Genomic DNA, 20,890 nt, shown 5'->3' on the forward strand with positions numbered 1-20,890 from the left:
TTAATGTAGAAACTGGTTGCACAGATTAGAAATTATATAGTGTCTTGGGAGGAATCCTGCATATGTCTACAGAAAATAACAAAGACTGTAATGATGAAGATAAGGGTCTCTTCCTTATGTTCAAATAGACATTCCCTTAGGAGTAGAGAAAGAATAGTAATGATGGTAGTAGATGATGGAATAGATGTTTACACAACACATTAAATACTTTCCTCTTTAATCCTCAACAACAATCCTACAAGGGATAGACTGTAGGTATTATTCTATTTGACACATCAGGAAACTGAATTTCAGAGAGGTTTAAGTGACTTACCCAACCTCATGAAGCTAATAACTTACTAGCCTAAATGGGGTAGTGTATGTACCAAGAGTCCAGCATGGCCTGAGGAATTTTTATTTAAAGGGAAAGATCTGGAAGAATTTCAGAGATTAGTCCCAAGCTAGCCCTCTAGGCATTTATTACAGTCTGCTCTTTGAATGTTCAGAACTGTACATGCTAAACTCTTTGAACATAAGCCTATCTTTCCAGATTTTGTTTTGGGCAATTCTGAACTTCACCAAAAGCATAAAGTTAAGCAAAATTAATAGAATTTGATAGATAGGATTAAGTTACTCTGCAAATTTCTTTCCGCCGAGTTGCTGCCATTATATTTGTGATCTCCCATAGCAGCATTTTTCTCATTAAAAGAGAATCCTATAGCTAACTACCATCTAAAGAAAAATGGGCATTTTCTACTGTCATGAACTTATATTTCTTCCTGAGTTGTTATGGCATCATATTTATTGTTTTCCACTTCTGATGTGAGAACTTGCCACTTCATCATTGAGTATACTTTTTTTTTTAACCCTCTTACTTTCTGTTTTAATATCAGTTCTAAGACAGAAGAGCCCAGGGCTAGGCAATCAGGGTTAAGTGATTTGCCCAGGGTCACACAGGAAGCATCTGAGGACTGTACTTTCTATTGACTATCACCATTTCAAAAGTATTACTAAAATGTGTAAACTGAGTTGCCATGCACCTGATGCTTTCCTTAGTGGGTGGCATTTATATTCTGCCTTATTGATTATGGAACCATGGGATTCTAATGAAAAAGCCAGTTTGTTTTTTACTTTTATTTCATTTACTGCCCCCTTGTAGGCACTTAATAAGTACTTGACGGTTGATTGATGTTAAGGTAAAATCTTTGAGATATCAGTGATATCAAAGAGACAAGTCCACACTGATTTATATGAGAATGTTCAATATTGGTCTCCAAACCCTGAATAATATTATTTCTTTATCCCATAGATACCAACAAATACTACACAGAAATTTGGTTTATTTGGCAACAATAGCAGACTCTAACCAGAACATGCAGTCTTTGCTTCCTGCCGTAAGTACTTCTATCCAGTAGAAACTAGTGGAGGAAGGTTTTTAATTTTTCAGCACTTCACCAAATCCCTGATTCTGTGAGTGTGGGTACTCCTCCCGGGCAGATTTTCACTCATCAAAACCTTCCCATCTTTGCAATTCTTATCCATATCTCCCCATCTTCAAAGGTCTTACACCAAGAGGTGGTCCTGGGAACATATAGAGATATAAGGCTTAGACCTTGCCTTCTCTACAGATATGGGACAGCAATTGTTACAAGCATTATAACTAAGTGCTTTTGCCCCCAAGAGTTTAAAATTAGATCCCCAAACCTTTCCTTATGAAGTCTTCCTCTCTGTGTTGAATAGTATGATTCCATGGACTGGCTTCCTTTGAGAGAATGGGGAGGCAGTGTGGTCGAAATGAAAACCTGCTAGACTTTGATGTCAGAAAATCTGTATTAAAATTCTGATATAAACTAAATTATCATGGCCAAATCAGATAAGTTCTCTGAGCCTCAGTTTCCTCTTATGTAAAACAGGGACCATAATACCTGTACTACCTACTTCCTTTGAGTTGTGAGGTCCCCATGCTGTAAACTTTAAAGGACTTTGAAATGTGACTTATTGTTCTTGCTACTCCACTGGGAAAATAAACCAGATTTCTCATGCTTTCATTCCTTCATCTAAAAAGCCACTGTTAGTTATTTGATTCTTGGGTATATTTTATAAATCATAGATGCTAAAGTTATTTTGATTTTTAAACCCACCTTGGTGATACTTGTCTGAGTCCCTTTGAGTCCTTGTTTACAGTAACATTTTCTCAATGTCATTTTTGGTTTAAATCTTCCTATATGTGGAATTATGTGCAAAGGGCTTTAAAAGGATGTTTGTCCTTTGATTCAGCAATTCTGGGTTTGTACCCCCAAAGAGATAATATTGAAAAAATGTTTGTACAAAAATATTCATAGCTGCACTCTTTGTGGTGGCAAAAAATTGGAAAATGAGGGGTTGTCCATCAATTGGGGAAGGGCTGAACAAATTGTGGTATCTAATGGTAATGTAATAATATTGTGCTGTAAGGAATGATTAACTGGAGGATTTCTACATGAACTGGAAAGACCTCCAAGAACTGATGCAAAGTGAAATGAGCAGAACCAAGAGAACATTATACACTGAGAGTGAAATATTGTGGAATTATCCAATATAATGGACTTTATCCAGGACACTCCTGAAGGACTTATGGGAAAGAATGCTAACCACATTGAGAGAAAGAACTATGGGAGTAGAAACAAAAGAATAACTTATGACTTATCACTTATTTATATGGACATATGTTTTGGGGTTTTGATTCTATAGTAAAAATGAATAATATGGAAATAGGTATCAAGTGATAACATTTGTACAAGCCAGTAGAATTGTTTATCAGCTCTGGGAGGGGAGAGAAAGAAAATTATGTAAACATGGAAAATTATTTTAAAAAATAAAATAAATAATAAATAAATCTCCCTATATAGTTAGTGGTAGATGTGGGGAAGTGAAAGAATAAGAAAGGGAATGAGAGAAATGCAGTGGATTCAACACTGGTCTTGTTTGAGTCGCCAGTGTAAGGCCATTTCTACCACTGCCTAAGGCACCTTAGGTCTATAACGTTTTTATTGTTTAGTTGATTGATGCAAGTGACAAATATAAAGCATTGATCCGCTTGTTATAAAGTCTCCATTTCTCATACCATTCTCAGCTGCAGAAATTGAAATCCAGTTACTATTCTTCAGTATTTAAAATAAAATGGATGCCAAATTCTTTCTAAATTGACTTATTCATTCCAGAGCATTTATTAAAGCTCTGCTATGTACAAACACAATCAGCTAAGTGGCACAGTGGATAGAATGTCAGGCCTGGAATAAGGAAGATTCATCTTCCTGAAGTCAAATCTGACCTCTAACACTGATTAGTTGTGTGACCCTGGGCAGATCATTTAATCTTGTTTGCCTCTGTTTCCTCATCTGTAAACTGAGCTGGAGAAGGAAATGGTAAACCACTCCAGTATCTTTGCCAAGAAAACTCCAAGTAGGGTCATGAAGAGTCAGGCAGTGCTGAAAAATGGCTGAGGCAGCATGTACACACACAATTCTCGGTGCTGAGGAAGAAAGGTAAATGAGAAGCGGTATTTGCCCCCCCAAGAACTTATTGATAATGATGATGGCGCATCATTATAATAATACATATACCTAAAGGATTTGTGATTTCCTCAGTGTGGGTACTCCCTTCACTGATGCAGCTCACAGCCTCTCTGTAACTTAGCAGAGATTCTTTGAGAGTTGCTAGGGATGAGCACCATCCAAACGTAGCAAGACCGCCCTGGGAAAATAAACATGCAGTTATTTATACTTGGGGGTGGGCTCAGACTTTGTCCCTGAAAAGTACATGCTACAAGCTGGCATAACTAGAAAAATATTCTTTATTCTACAAGGAGGCATGAGAATAGGACTTTTTTATTTTTAAAAATAATTTATTTTTTTAAAAATTAATTTATTTATTTTTAGATATTTCCCCATGGTTACATGATTCATGTTCTTTCCCTCCCCTCTCCTGGAGCTGACAAGCAATTCCACTGGGTTATACATGTATATCCTATTTCCATATTAGAATAGGACTTTAGTAAAGGTTCAGGTGAATATAATTAATGTACTAATTACAAATGATTATAACAAAACATCTAACGTGTTTAAAAGTCAGTAGGATAAAATATTCCAATAGCCTAACAATATTATATTTTCTATAGCATAGTTATATAGGATTTTGTAATTACATGATAGCAATTATTGATAATAATGATGATAATAATAATTAAATCTCTTCTCATCTTTTTTTTTTTTTTTGAGTTCAGATAGAAACAGCCCTGAGACAATTCACTATCCTGTTGCTGTTGCTCATGTTGTCAATGATATTGCTGCTGTTGTTGTTACTGCTAATTCTAATTTATTCTTAAAAATCTTGCCAGGGACAGCAAAGTGGCTCAATGGATAAAGAGCCAGACCTAGAGGTGGGAGGTCCTAGGTTCAAATGTGACCCCAGATACTTTCTAGCTGTGTGACCCTGGGCAAGTCATGTAACCCTTATTGTCTAGTCCTGGAATTGATACTTAGCATTGATTCTAAGACAGATGATGGGTTGGTTTTTTTTAATATTTTTGCCTCAACACCATAAGGTTGGCCTCCAGATTATGAATGGGGGGGAGAATGAGGGCACACCTACTCTTGAAAAATACCTCCTGATGACCTGAGATCTCTGTTGATAGATGAGGGAGTAATACTATGGATTAAGTCCTGGATCCTTTGACACACTGATATACATATGGTCATGTGTATATTGAACATATGTGTGTGTACAAATAAGTGACTTGAAAAAAATCTTTTTGGTGATGTTAAAGTATAATAATATTCATAAGCTTGATATATGGTTTAGGATTTTGTATATTACGGTTTCTAATTTGTGTGTAAATATATGTGTGTGTGTGAAACATGTATGTCCAGTAATTAATCTTGTGTAGTAAAAGATCATGAGGTTAAATAAATCGGAAGTGTAGTTACAAGCCTTGTTTCTGGCAACACAATGTATTTTTTTTAATAGCATCTTGCTAAATGATAAACTTAAACTCCATTTTATTGTTTGTAGCCACCAACGCAAAACATGAACCTTGGACCAGGAGGAATGCCTCAGAGTGGATCCAGCCAATCTATCCATTCCCAGAGCAATCTCAGTGACGCCATTGGAACCGGCCTCCCACCTTCCTCTCTTATGCAGAGTCAGATTAGCAATGGTAAAGCCTTCAGAAAGCCTTTTGTGTGTGTGTGTGTGTGTTTAATAGTTGCTTGGCAACAAAATCATTAATGCAAAGTATACTTGAAGGATGGAGGTTTTTTTAGACAATGTAACTCACCTTTCAGGCTTATGAGAATTTACCAATCACATGCTGAAATATTCACAAAATGGCTACAGTCTGTTTAGAAATTGCCTTCTAAAAGACGAAATACAGTTTAGAGATCAGAGATATTTATGTGGGGACATATATAAACAGTTAACTGTTCATAGACACACGTTAATCTGGAATATAATATGCAGAGTGGTGGAAAGCTGTTATTTCAGAGTGAATAACAATTCATCTTGAAGATTCTCCAACTGTATCAAAAGGCACAAATATGCTCTTTTCCCAATATAGGATGCATATTTTTTGTAACAAATAAACAAGATAATCTTATTTATGATGCTGAGAAGTATTTGATAACTTTTGAAGAAAGCATAATTCATTTCCTTGCAAGCAGTGTTAACATTTTTTTCATTTATTCAGAACCTTTCTGTAGTAATGCTCTTCCTCTCTGATACCTGAGGATAACATGGGGTCATAGTGGCATAGACTTTAAAACTGAAAGGGACCTTAGAAATTATCCATTTGAATACTTCCTTCCCTTTTACAAATGAGAAACTTCGTTCTTGTGAGGTACAATAACATGACTAAAAATCAGGATTGGGGCTCCAGAGCCATTATTCTTTTTTTTAAGTATAATTTAAGTATTGTTCTAGAAAATTCCTAAATTGGTTTAAAAAATAATTCCACATCATTTAAAATAATCACTTAATTATTTTCCTAAAGCTACATTCAGTTGCCAACTTTATAAAGAAAGAAGAAAACCACTAAAATAGGAACCTTGATTCTAAGATGAAAGATTTAAAAAACTTTTTCCTATCAGACTTTTAAAAAAAGAACATAGTTTTTATACTAAGCTCTAATGCTCAGGCATAACTCCTCCTGGTAGTTTCCCATATTAGCAAGTAAAGCAATTTACCTTCGCTGCAAGTATTTAAGCACTTGTTTAGGGGAAAACCCCATAAGGAAAATTGTAATAAAAAGATGAAGGTGAGGAAGACAGTTTGCTAAATTTCATTTGGGCTCAGTGCTTATCTTTTTTTCACCTTTATAAACTTCTTGGTTTATTTTAACTCTGTATTGCTGGTTCATATGCTCATTTGAATGGCAGAATTTGAATGAATTTGGCTTTTGTGTTTAGGAAAGAGAGATGATGATGATGATGATGATGATGATGATGATGATGATGATGATAACAGAATTGTGGGAATTCTCTCCTCCACCAAATGAATGTGAGACTAGGTTCATACCAGACCAGTGAAGTACAGAACAGGCTAATGGGCCCTTTAAAAACTGTCAGCACAAGTTTGTAAATAGAAAAATGTGATACCTTTTTCAGAAAATATGTGACTGAAATAAGTGAATCAATATAAAGGATGAGAAGTAGATAAGGCAAATAGATGGTGACAGTCATGAGAGCTAGGAGAGAACTAAGAGATAGAGAATAATTTAATCCAAAGCATTCTGGGAACAAAAATAGACAATGGCCTATATGAATGAAGAGGTACTTTACAAATGATTTTTCAGGATTGACTAGAAGTCTAGAAATCCATGAGTCACTTTGGGAAATAATTCTTGCTTTGGGTCTGAGAGGTTAATGTGTGAGTAAATCTCAAAGCAAGTTAGAGACTGGAGTGTTTATTTAGGACCAATTCCTATGAAGGGAGTGCATATCAGGCCTCTGGGTGACATTTAGTTTATTGCCTTTTGGGTTCTGCTGAGTATGGTGTAGAACATTAAATGGAATAAGTTTTGGTTCTGCCACTTTCTCTGTGATTTTGGATTAAAGGTGTTTACTCCACTGAGCCTCACTTCCAAGTCTCTAAAATGGGGAAAATAATACTTAACTCATCTCAAAAGATTTTTATGAATCTTAAATGAGATAATCTGTTTATTTTTTAACCAGAATGTGTTATAAATGTTTTATTTTGTCGTTAGGTTAGCTTTTTCTCCCCCTTTATTCCAAGAATACATGTTGTAACACCAGAAGCTAAAAATAAATGTTTACAAAAAGCACTTTATAAATGACAAATCACTATATTAACATGGATTGTTATTTGTATTACTTTCATTCCTTTTTCCTTTTTAAAATAGGTCCTAACCACGTGTCCATGCAGCAATCGGGGCAAAACACTATGCCAACAACATCTATGAGCATGACCGTCAGTAGCCATGGCACAGGGCCAGGATATAGCCACACTGTGCCTGCTTCTCAAAATGTGCCAATGCAGGGCCAGGGATCCATAGGGAATTACGTCTCTAGAACCAATATCAACATGCAGTCTAACCCCGGTAACTCATCCTCTTCCCCCTTGCCCGTACTTGAAGCCACAGGCAGTTCCTTGATGTCCTAGCATGGATATAGCATGAAACAACACACATTCTTTTTGTGTGAAGAAGAGGATTTCTCTTCTGATAAATGTATATAAAATAATATATCATCCACTTAAGAAATCTACAGTGAGCAGTCCATCTATCCCAGTTTTAATTTTTTATGAGATCCAGACCTCCATATAAAGTGGGACCAGGAAGAAAGAGAGTGGGTCTAATGGAAGGAAGAATCTTAAAGGCTTCAGTGCCTGGAGAATGAAAACTAGAATAGTGACATTTCTGTATACAGTGTAAGACCTACTTTCTCTTATTTTCTAAATGTAGGTACATTTTAATAAAATTGACTGAGAAAGATGGGTGATCTGACCCTGCAGTGGAGTATTGGTTCGGGTTAGAATGCAGGAAATTTAATCTGGAGATTGAGGGGGGAAATGAACAAATTTCATAGTCTTTTGTTTGGAATGGTAGGAAGAGAGTAAAAGAATTCATTGTTGCTAACAGATAGAGTCCCGGTTTTAAGGAATATGTGTGGCAGGGGAGGAAGACACTGGTGGCTCATTTAGGAAAGTGTTCTTTATCTGTATTGTGTAGTCTCCATGATGCACCAGCAAGCGGCTACATCTCATTACAATTCTGCACAAGGTGGGAGCCAGCATTACCAAGGACAGTCCTCTATTGCAATGATGAGTCAAAGCAACCAAGGAAGCAGCATGATGGGTCAGCGACCAATGGGTCCATACCGGCCCTCACAGCAAGGTAAAATCCAAAGATGTTGCTAGAAAAAACTAACAAAGAAACCAGAAGTTTGGTTTTCCACACTCACTGTACCTCATCCCCACTTCCAGTTTTGCAAAAGGAATACAGATTGTGCAAGAAAGGACATGGAGAAGGTCAGGAGGGCTGAGTATTCTAACGATGTATCAATGCTTTATTTCCGTATTTCTCCATATCTAATTTTAGCAAAATAACGACACTCATGAAACATTTTACAATTCTGTGTAGCTAGAAGTTAGAGCGGAGTCCATCTTCTGTACTTCGATCTAATGAAATAACTGAAAAGCCTGGAAAATAAATTGAAAGTACAAAATGCCAAGAGGAGAAATGCAGAAAATGCTGGTTACTCAAGTTCATTGTTGAAGTAATGAGAGTTTTTGAGAACTGGAAGTAGAACTGCATGGCTAAATATTTGGGTGAGTTATTGGGAGTTCCTAGATAAGCTATTCTGTTGAGACAAGTGTAAGTAAGATTTACATGGTCCTTCATGGGGGCAGTTTTGGGGGACTATTAGTTGTTGCTATCATCTTAGGTTTCACCTTCATTTTCATCACATTATTGTGGTGTCTACAAAATCAATCTTATTTTATTGTAAGTACAGTTTTATCAATGCAGTGGCTTCTTTTATAGAGTCCAGAATATCTTTGAAATCCAGCTTTTCTAGATTATATGTTATTATATAATCTTGTAGATTATGTGTGTGTATCTGCATGTGGTATTTGAAAATATAAGACCAGAGAATATTTTCTTGGATTTAGAGGCAATCTAACACATTCTCTCTTCCTTGGCTTACAGGTTCTTCTCAGCAGTACATGGGGCAGGAGGAGTATTACAGTGAGCAATACAGCCACGGTCAAGGCACTTCTGAGCCAATGAACCAGCAATATTATCCAGATGGTAACTTGCTTATGGAGTGGGGAGGGTAGGGTTTGACTGAAAACTTGAGGCAATTTAAAAATATATATGAAGGACTTAGAAATTGCTTATGAAATCAGAGAGACTTCTAGCAATCGGGCCATGTTAGTTTGCTTAAAGCAGATATTCCTCCAGGTTGTTGTCATTTTTTCTCATGTAGGATTCTGCTATGACATCTTATTTCTGACCCTGATAGGACTGCTCATCCAGCAAACCAGACTTGAGTCTTCTTTGATCAAGAGCAGACATTTGATTATGCACCTGATAGTGTAGATTTTAGAGTGACTCCAACAGCTTACACTACTTCTGTTGCAGTGTGAAATGTGAGCAACCAAAGTGACAGAATTTAAATTGAACCCATTGGTGCTGTACCCTCACCCTTGGTTTCATCTGAGGGCTTTTAATTTTCTTTTTCATCCAAGGCACTGTATAGAATCCTCGAAATGTAGGGTTGGAAGGTGTAAGATGTCAGTTGTCTCACCCATCCCATCTCCAGGCATGGATACATATTCTTGAAAGATGTGTATAAATCTCGTTGTTAAAGAGCTCCAAGGCAGAAGAATCCAAAACCTTACTCGGTAACTTATAATGCCAGCACTTAACAACAGTCTGCTAATTTTTTTCCAGTCCTTTTTCTTCCTATTAAATCATTACCTCCTTAGTCTTCTCTTCTTTAGGCTAAATAATCCAATGTCTTTTATTCTTGGAGCCTTCTTTCTACTCCTAACCATTCCATTCTGCTTCTCTTAATTTGCATGTTCTCCTCATCCCAGCCCTCTAAAATTGTGAAGTCTTAGAAGAGGGATGTGGAGAATTATTATTGCATAAAAAGCTTCACAAGTGGTAGACTCAATCAATTAACATGAATTTATTGAACATTTGCTGAGTGCCAGACCCTGCGGTAGGCCTGAGGGATACAAAATCCAAAATGGAATAGTCCCTGCTCTCAGGGAGCTCACATTCTGCTGGGGAGAGGCAACTTGAACATGTATCGGTATGTAAAGAGTAAATGTAAAATTTTAGGGGATGGGGAAAGGCTTCTTGTAGAAGGTTATGCTTGAGGGATTCTATGAGGCAGAAATAAGGAGAGAAAACATTCCAAATTCCCCTTGTCACGAGGCCCATCTTTACGTTCATTCGCTAATCATTTGCTGAAGATCTCCTCTTGGTAAGAGGGAGACGCAAAGAGAGGTAGTAATAGCCGTAGGTGAAAGCTTAGTTCTTTCAGTCCAGGTAGAAGATTAGCTGTATTCACATAAGTAAATACAAAGTGTTATCAGATTGGTGCCACAGAACGAAGTTCTGCAGGGGTTCAAAATATGATGACAAGGTGGAGTCTAGGATTGGTAGATGCTGCTTTAAGGAGGAAACAGTTCATCTAGGTCTTGAAGGGTGGGTCCAGTTTCCATTCTAGGGATGGAAGACTGAAGGCATTGAGAGAATATTTTAGGAAGTTGGAAAGATATGAATAAGACTTGGAGTCAGGAAAGTACAAGATAACTTTCAGGTTATGATGAGCAAACCAGTGTTCAGATTCAGATACACCACAGGACAGATCATAAACAAGAACATATAGCCATACCCTGCCTAATGCTAAGGAAGAAAAGGAGAAAGGAGAAGAAGAAAGGGAGGAAGGAAGAAGAGAAGGAATTTTTGCTTTGTTTTGGGCAAAGTGGTATTCTAGGGAATAGTTAGATCCAGGGGAACCACATCACAGGGAAAATTTATTTACAATAGATTTATAATTCTAGTTCTTCTTCTGACTAGCTGTATGATCTGGGCAAATAACTTAGCCTCTCCCAAACTCAGTTTCCCCATCTGTAAAATCGGAGCTGGCGCTAGAAGTTCTCCTTTGTAGCCATGAGTCGTGTGACCAATCCTACGGGTCTCTTGTCTTTCTCAATGGTACTTGCCAGGACAGTCTAATTTAGGGCATGCCTCTTTCCGCCCTCCCCCAGACCACACACATCCCGAAGGCATTTCACAGCTTTTGATTTTGTCTCGGTGCCCCTTTGGTTCCAGGACATGGTGATTATGCGTATCAGCAGTCATCTTACACTGAACAGAGCTACGACAGGTCATTTGAGGATTCCACCCAGCATTACTACGAAGGAGGTGAGGAAACCGACTCTTATATTTTTGCCTGACAAATGTTTCAATGTGTAATAGCCCTATTCAGTAAACTATCAAAGTATATATTTAAGTGCTCTCTAAGTGCATTTTAGCATTGTGCTAAAAATACAAAGAAAGATGATATTTGAACTATTTGTGCTGGGTCATAAAGTTTATATTAAATAAAGTGATTCATAAATTTTATCTGAAATAACATAAATTCCAAAATTTCTTGGCCTACTTGGAGCAATTCATGGCATGCTAATGTGTCAGCACCTCTTTTGAGAAGCACTGCTCTAAATCCTATAGGGAAAAAAAGGAGGTGGAGGGGGAGGAAATAAATCCTATAGAAGTTAGTAAAATGTGAGGAGTATGTCACATAATTTGGCAAATTATAATATTGCAGCTTAGGGAAATATCTGTCCAGTAGATAGTCGTTAACATAGTTTTATATTGATCTGGATACTTTATGAAATCTTGACATTTAGATTATTCATTAGGCCATCACACTTGCCTTATGTCTAATGAAAAATAACATCAGCTCCTGAGTAGATAAGAATGCCAGGCTTAGAATTAGGAAGACTTGAATTCAAATCCAGCCTCAGACTAACTGGGTGATCCTGGGCAAGTCACTTAAACACTATTTGCTTCAATTTTCCTCATCTGTAAAATGAGCTGGAGAAGGAAATGGCAAACCACTCACAAAGAGTCAGACATGACTGAAATAACTGAACAGTAGCACTTGACCATTAATCTTGTTCAGTTGTGTCTGACTTTTTGTGACCCCATTAAAGGTTTTCTTGGCAAAGATACTGAAGTGGTTTGCCATTTCCTCCTCCAGCTCATTTTACAGATGAGGAAACTGAGGCAAACAGTTTAAATGACTTGCCCAAAATCACACAGTGTCTGAGGCAAGATTTGAACTCCATAAAATAAATCTTCCTGATTCCAGTGTGTTACTCACTGCATCACCTCATTTCCTTTAGCCATTAATCTTAAAGTGATGGTATGATAATACATGTATAAGCCAGTGAAATTGCTTGTTGGCTCTGGGAGTGGGGAGGAAAAGAACATGAATCATGGAACCATGGAAAAATACTTAAAGAAAATTAAAGCAGTGAAGGTAAAAAGTCTTAGAATAAATAGTAAAAACATAAGTTTGACCTATTGCATTGACTTGCTAGTTGGAGACAAATAATAAATATGGAAAAGATGTTTCAGAATAAAAAAAAGTTATCATTTAGATTATACAAAGAGCCAGTATTAGGCTTTATAATTGAGTTTTTTAGTAACACTTCTTTTTGAAGAGATGAACATTTCATAAATGTAAGTGATACATAATAGAACTTTTTTTTATTGTTCTTATATCTAGGTGTTATTTCCATTTTACCAATGGCAAACAGGTTGAGAAAAATTAAGTGACTTACTCAAAATCACACAATTGGCACCTACCAGATTGGAGGTCATGTTGTAAAGTAGAAAGTTGGCCCCCCAGTCAGGAAGACCTGGGCTCAGATCTCATCTCTGATCCATAGTGACTCCATTACCCTGAACCAGTTACTCCCAGTACTGCAGGCACTAAGTCTAAGACTTAGGCTGTGATGGATTTGCTGATCTGCCTTCGTAGAGAGAGTTCATCACAGGGAGTTTTCCACCAAAGAAATCTCAGGACCAGATGGATGAAAACAAACCCATACCAGAAACCTTGAGGAGGGAGAGCTGACAGTCTAGTCAGAATAACCAATGTCCTCTTGTACCAGCACGCCTTCCAGGATTATGACAAGAGCCCTCAAATTTAGTGGGGATCCAGAGTAAAGAATTGATCTGAATGAAGTCAGTAAGGAAGGGCCTCCGGGAGGTTTAGTAGTATTCATTCTTCCGTTCATTTATTGAGCACCTGCTCTCTGACACAAGCTCTCCTAAGCACTGGGGGAATTTCAGACCTAAATAAGGCACAGTTCTCTCGCCCTGGAGTTAAGTAACTCTTTGTGAATGATGATATCCTAGAAAAAGAATCTTTTGCAATTTTCAGTTTTATTGAGACATAACTGGAAATTCTAAAAGGTCAATATACTTAAAACAAATCTGAAATTTGGTTGTTTTTTTGTGTGCCTCTCAGCATGCTACCAGACAATAACTGGGTGACCTTTTTTTCCCCCTTCAGTAGAACATTCAGAATAATGCCTGTGGTTTCCATAGGATTTTTGTTAATCTTATGAGTCATGTTGATACAGCATTTAAAGATTTAACAAAGCTCCATCCTCACGGTGACCTCGGGAGGTAGGTGGTGCCCACATGCCTGTTTCCTGGCGTAATTGATGCTCAGAGAGGTGGGGGAGTGACCCAGGATCACACAGCTAGGAAGTATGAAGTGGAGTCTCCTAATTCCAAATCCAGTACTTGTTTCCACTATATCAAACTGTTTCTTTTCTCTTTGGAAACAGTGGCTATTCATTTCCCTCTCAGATGTCCTTACTATGGCAAATGGTGATTTGGATAGTTTTTTGCTATTTCTAGTTCATCCGCTAGACTATTCTGCCTTTAAAACTACTCTGGGGGTGAGGAGTGGGGGCAGCTGGGTTCAGTGAATTGAGAGCCAGACCCAGAGATGGGAGGTCCTGGGCTCAATTCTGGCCTCAGACACTTCCTAGCTGTGTGACCCTGGGCAAGTCACTTAATTCCCCATTGCCTAGCCCTTACTGTTCTTCTGATTCCAAGACAGGAGGCAAGGGTTAAAAAAAAAAAACCTTCTCTAGTTGGCTTTATAGCAATTTTGTAGAGCAGAAATTTTTCTAGAGAACACCATGATTCATCAGGCACAAGTATTTTCACAAGCAACCACAAATGCTAACTTTCCTTGGATCACCATGTTGTGTGGCCATATTCCTACAAAAATACCAGCAACAACAAAAAATGGTCATTGATGAGTTTTCCTTTAGAAACATGGGTTTCGCTTGTGTAGGGGGCGGGGTTCTGTCATCGATGGCACAGCTGTGGAAAGATACAAACATGTATTTTGTGGTGTTCTTGTCCTCTTGGTCGTGTGAAATAGTCCTGATTGTTGTTGAAGGGATAGTCAAGGTGCCTTACTTTGGAAGCCAATGCTTTTGAAACCTCTCACTCCGTTTTGTCCATATCAAAGGGCTATCTATCTATTTTCTCCAACTAAATAAGAACACTTTCAGTTTGCTTAGGTGGTTATGTTTAGCTTGTCATCAATGTAAGAAGAGAAAATATGGTACTGCCGAACACCAAAGTGTATAAGGTGCTCAGAAATATCCACCTTAATATGTTTAGGAAAACTCATCTGGCCTCAGACTCACAAAAAGGTCTAAAACTAAGCAATTTTGAGAATTGTCTCTTCCATTTAACAGTGTTGCTTCATTTGCCACTCTATTACTGGAACCAGAGTTGCATTTTTAGAAAGGATTAGCAGAAGTTAATGGCTGCTGAAATATTCTAAGGATGCCTAATAATTGGAAAGACTTAAATTAGGTTACTCAAGTATCAAATGAAGAATACAACTTTTATTTAAGAGTTTCCATTTGTTTTGTTGTTTTATATAATTGCAAATTGAATTTCCCCTGTAGTTTTTCAGTAGTTCCAATAAAAATTATAACTAAGCCTTATTGAAATAAATAATTTCACTTTATTTTTTCCTTTAAAGAGTTAGGAATAAATTAATGCTGTCTGTAAATTATGAACAAATATGGGGATGAGAGGGGGATTCTTTGGACACCAGCTGTTGTGTCCTGGCACATTTGTTGATCATGACTCCATTTCCTTACCTCTGGGACAGTTTTTGATTAGAAAAACTATCCATTTCAGGCCATGCTGTTTATTTGCATTTTCAGTGCTGGAGATGAGTAAACAATTCCTTAGATCCCATCTGCCCCCACTGTGTGCTTCATAAGAACTGGAATTAATGTAGATTTAGGATTCAACAAATTGCAAATTAAAAGCAATGTGTATTTTGCATTTTTTAAAACAAAGCCCTACTCGAAAGAAAAATGATTCAAATAGACAAATAGAACCTATTTATAAAGATGTTTTGAAAATCATCAAATGGAATTAAACTACCAAACTGAATATGAAACGGTAGTTCTTTAGACTCATATTAGAAGGACTTTGTTGAAGTATCTTAAAATACAGTAATTGCTTAATATCACTCTTTAACTTTTCTGTAATTGCTTAGTAATGCAGTCATTTCATTGTAAAAAATTCTTTTCTACTGTTTAAGCACAAAGATGAGGTTCTGACAGTTTTTCAAAATGATGTCTTCACAATGAATACTAGATGAGACTGGCCAGTTTTTAAAAGCAAGAATTAAAGCTTTAATAACAAAGGAAAGAAAAGAAGAAAAAAAGAATGACATGGATTTTTAACAGTATTTGTCATTGGTAAATTCAGGTCGAATTTCCAATTCCTTTTTTTCCATATCTAAAATGTGGTAAAAATCCCTATTACAAAACCCCCTCTATGACTAGTATGTACCAGTGTTTGCAAATGCAGCCCACATAATACTACATAAAATTAAGGAATTGCATAAATTCTGGAGTCCTTTGAATCCTGGCATATTGTATGAAACTTGATAAATAACAGTTTCATAAAAAAACATGATTGATAGGATTACTGACATTGAATCAGAAGGCATCTCAATGGCCACCTAGTCCAACCCACTCATTTTAGAAAGGATAGAAACAGGCCCAGAGAGGTTAGCTTGCCCATAGTTGAAAAGTGACAGAGATTTGAACCCAGGTTCTTTGACTCCATAGCCAGTAGTCTTTCCTCTGAACCATACTGATTCTCCAAGAAGGATTTCAGGAGCAAAGGAATGTTTCATTCACAGACTGAAGAAAATGTGTTAATTCAATCATTGTACCCAAAGGTTAGAATTCTGTGCAAGATGGCATTTGTCAGCTTCATTGTTTTAAACCCTCGATTTCAGAGAAACTATGGCCATAGCTATAATTAAATATGAAGATGTTGACTTTTGGACTCCTTTTCCTAGAAGATATCTTCTTCTCAATGTTAGATGCTCCCACTTGGGTATAGCTCTGATAAGCTGGCCTACTTGCCAATGAAAAGATGCTTCTAAATAAATAGATCCATTAGACCAGTCTTCCCAACCCCTGGTCCACGGATGACTTTAAAAAGGCCTTTAATTTCCCTTTTTTGTTAGGTGCAATTTATTAATGCCTTTTGTTTTTGGATCACAGTTATTTCCCACCATTCCCAACTTGCACTCTTCCTTGTGACAAAGAAAAACATTAAGCAAAAACTTCTGATACATAACCCTTGTCTAACAATAGATACAATATTCTGTCTTGGCAATCTTCCACCTCTAAGCCAAGAAGGAAGAGGAATGTTTTGTACTTTTCTGGGACTCCAAAGGCTCTTCATACTGAAAACTGTTGTCATAATTTTCCCTCCCCAAAATACCAGTTCTATCTTCTTTCTTTCTCCTTACCTTCTACTTCTCACAGGCTGAATTTTCAGTCTCCATTTGGTTAGCCATTGAAAGAATAACACAGTCCATAGAAGAAATGTTTGGATTGGGAAATAGATTCTCTTTGAAGCAAAAATTATGGGCTATTTTTCTTTGAAACAAATTTTCAAATACATTTGAAACACAGAAGTATGGAAATAAAATCTATTGAAGTTACAAACTAAAGATCTCAGAATATTTCTGTTATTGACTAGCAATTAAAGTTAGACAATGGCATCAATTAAAATGAACTGTCTTCCCTGTTCTAGGAAATTCCCAGTATAGCCAGCAGCAGGCAGGATATCAACAGGGAGCTGCACAACAACAGACGTATTCACAGCAGCAATACCCAAACCAACAGAGCTACCCAGGACAGCAACAAGGATATGGTGAGCAAAAACATTGGCATGTCTTCTGTATGTTGGCTCCCTTAATAAATGTCCATTCAGCACACTCAAACTTCTTTTTCTTTTAATATTCAAGAAAACATCCATTTCATTTCAGTTTTTTAAAATTCAAAGATATCTTATTTTCCCAATTTCATGTAATAACAATTTTCAACATACATTTTCTGAAATTATAAGATCCAAATTATATTCCCTTTCCATCCCTCCCCATCTTTCATAAATGGTAAGCAATTTGCTCTGGGCTAATCATGTATTATCATGCAAAACATTCTTCCATATTAGTCATTGTTGTAATAGAATACCCATATAAAACCAAAACCCCAAATTAAAATCATAAATTAATGTGAAAAATAGTGTGCTTTGATTCGCATCCAACTCCCAACAGTTCTTTCTCTCCAGGTGGATAGCATTCTTTGTCATAAGTCCTTCAGAATTGTGCTGTTCATTGTATTGCTGAGAATAGCTAAACCTTTCACAGCAAAATCAATATTGCTATTACTGTGTACAATGTTCTCCTGGTTCTGCTTATTTCACTCTGCATCAATTCATGCAGGTCTTTCCAGTTCTTTCTGAAATCATCCTGTTCATCATTCCTTATGGCATAATAGTATTCCATCACCATTATATACCACAATTTGTTCAGCAATTCACCAAATAATGAACATCCTCTCAATTTCTAATTCTTTGCCATTACAAAAAGACTAGCTTATAAATATTTTGTACAAGTAGGTCCTTCCCCTCCTTTTAAAAAAATCTCTTTGGGCTACAGACTTAGTAGTAGTATTACAGAATCAAAAAGTATGCATAGTTTTATAGCCCTTTGGACAGAGTTCCAAATGCCCTCCAGAATTGTTGGATCAATTCATAACTCCAACAGCAGTGCATTAGTGTCCCAATTTTGCCACATCCTCACCAACATTTATTATTTTCCTTTACAGTCATATTGGTCAATCTGATAAGTGTGAGGTGGTACTTCAGAGTTGTTTTAATTTGCATTTCTCTAATCAAGAGTGATTTAGAACATTTTTTGTATGTTATTGATAGCTTTGATTTCTTTATCTGAAAATTGCTTTTTCATATTCTTTGATCATTTGTCTACTGGGAAATAACTTTTATTCTTATAAATTTGACTTAGTTCTCTATAAATTTGAGAAATTAAACCTTTATCAGGGAAATTTACTATAAAAATTTTTCCCAGTTTGCCGTTTCCTTTATATTCTTGGTTACATTGGTTTTAAAAGCTTTTTAATATAATACAACACAACACAACACAACACAACACAACACAACACAACACAACACAACATAACATAATATAATCAAAGTTATTCATTTTACATTTTATAATACTCTATCTTTTGTTTGGTCATAAATTCTTCCTTTTCTACATAGATTTGTCAGGCAAACTATTCTACATCCTCCTAATTTACTTATTATATCACTCTTTATGTCTATATTATTTACCTATTTGGACCTTATCTTGGCATAGGGTATGAGATATTGACCTATACCTAATTTCTGCCATGCTGTTTTCCTGTTTTCCCAGCAGTTCTTGTCAAATAGTGAGCTCTTATCCCAAAATCTTTGAGTTTATCAAACACTAGATTGCTAAGTTCATTTACCCCCAAATATTGTGTATCTAATCTATTCCACTGACCTGCCATTCTCTTTCTTAGCCAGTGCCAGACTGTTCTGATGATTACTGCTTTATTGTATTGAGATCTGATGCTGTCGATGTATTTTTATAGCAAAGTATATTTAGAGGGATACTTTTGTAAGGAGTTGCAATGTCGAGACCATCCCATTTTGTCTAATGATGATGAAATATATGATATGGTTATATGATAACTTGGCTGCTAATATACACAGTGTTTGTGTTCTGATGACTAGGACTGACTTTTTTAAAGGTGAGATGATAGATTCTTTTGCCAAAACTCAACAAAGGAAGTAGAGGTTATATAATATTATTATTGATGTATCACTGGATTGATAACAAAGTTGTGTCGGTACACAAAGAAGAATGAAGAATCACATTAGCTGTCAAGAAGAAAAAGAGAAATAGGGCTATATCTGACAAATGTCAAAGACTCATTACTCCTTCTGGGGGCTGCTTCATATATTGATGCATCACAAGCCCCTTTTGCCTCGATGGGCAGGTTTCATGAGTGGCTACAGCCACACAGTGCCAGCTCTCCTAGGATGAGCCTTCAGCTTCTGCTGGAATGGTCCTCAAGCCTGCCCTAGAAGCTTCCTAACTTGGTGGAGTCTGCCAAAGTGTGTGCTCCATTGGCATTGCATTCGAGAACCAAGGGTCACTTCTGTTCTGTGATGAGTCCTAAAAGGAGGACCACAGGAATACAAAGAAAAAAATTATTTTCACCTATTTATGTTTTCACCAGAATTATTTGGAGTGCTTATCTATGACCGTGCAAGTTCTTAGTGTCACAGAATCATTAAAATTGGAAGGGACCTGAGGGACAGTTCAATCCAACCTGGACCTGAACAGAAGTTCCTTTTATAATACACCTCTCAAGTGGCCATTCCACCTTTGCATGAAGACCTCAAGTGAGGGGGAAACTACTGCTTCCTGAGGCAGCTGATCCTGAAACAACTCAAATTGTTAGGAAGATTTACTACATTTGCTTTTTTGCAGCCCACATTCATTACTCTTAAGTTCTGAGCTGTGGGGCAAAGCAGAACAAGTCTATTTGCTATTAACAGTCTTTCAAATACTAGAAGACTGCTGTGAGGTTCCTTCCTTCCAAGAAATATATATTTTCTTCTCCAGGCTAAGTATCCCCATTTCTTTCTCCCAGTTTTTAAATGGCATGATCTCAAGACCTTTTGCCGTACTGATTCAACTTCACTTAATGCTCTTCAGCTTATCAAAATCTTTCCTAAAATGTGGCAACCAGAATTGAATGCTATTTTCCATTTGTGGTCAGATCAGAGCAGACTAAAGGGGGCACTAACATCTCCCTAGTTCTGGGTACTAGGCCTCTCTCCGTGTAGTCTAAAATCAGCCATATTTCTTTTTCAGTCTCCAAAACCTTGAAATTTTTTAAGGCAAACTTCTCTCTGTTGACACCGATCTCCACATTATATGTCTGAAGCTGATTTTTTGAATCCAAGTGTAAAACTTTATATTTCTCCCTGTTATATTTCATCTAATTAGATCAGCCTATATTCTAGGCTGTTAGAACATTTCTGGAACCTGACTGTTTTCTAAGGTGTTCATTACTTCCTCCGTGTCTGAGGTTTTATTTTATTTTTTTTTTGTTACTTGCGTATTTGTTATGCATATCGTCTAGGCCTTTATTCAAGTCAAATGTTACATATAAAAATGTTAAATGTTAAAAATATATAAAAATGTCAAAAAGCATAAGTACAAGGTGCCCTGCTATAGGCCTCTTTATAAGTTAATATTAAATCATTCAAGACTATAGTTTAGTCCAATCCTAAAACCAGTTCCATTTATTTGCATTATTGTCTAGCATACTTTTTTTCATCTTTTTTTTTTCAAGCTTTGCCTTCCATCATAGAATCAATACCATGTATTGGTTCCAAGGAAGAAGAGCATTAAGG

The 20,890-nt window shown here is 36.7% G+C and overlaps 1 protein-coding gene across 1 annotated transcript in view; it reads left to right on the forward strand.

Moving 5' to 3' along the window:
• The window catches only part of SS18L1 (SS18L1 subunit of BAF chromatin remodeling complex), a 60,396-nt gene that overhangs the window by 30,843 nt on the left and 8,663 nt on the right, over window positions 1-20,890 (forward strand). The window contains exons 3-9 of the mRNA XM_044661150.1: window positions 1,289-1,373; window positions 5,029-5,173; window positions 7,373-7,570; window positions 8,201-8,365; window positions 9,179-9,280; window positions 11,321-11,413; window positions 17,168-17,287. Coding sequence (XP_044517085.1) covers window positions 1,289-1,373; window positions 5,029-5,173; window positions 7,373-7,570; window positions 8,201-8,365; window positions 9,179-9,280; window positions 11,321-11,413; window positions 17,168-17,287 — 908 coding nt within the window. The remainder of the gene's footprint in view (window positions 1-1,288; window positions 1,374-5,028; window positions 5,174-7,372; window positions 7,571-8,200; window positions 8,366-9,178; window positions 9,281-11,320; window positions 11,414-17,167; window positions 17,288-20,890) is intronic.

Source organism: Gracilinanus agilis, chromosome 2 (genome assembly GCF_016433145.1).
Source record: "Gracilinanus agilis isolate LMUSP501 chromosome 2, AgileGrace, whole genome shotgun sequence".
NCBI classification, from domain to species: domain Eukaryota; kingdom Metazoa; phylum Chordata; class Mammalia; order Didelphimorphia; family Didelphidae; genus Gracilinanus; species Gracilinanus agilis.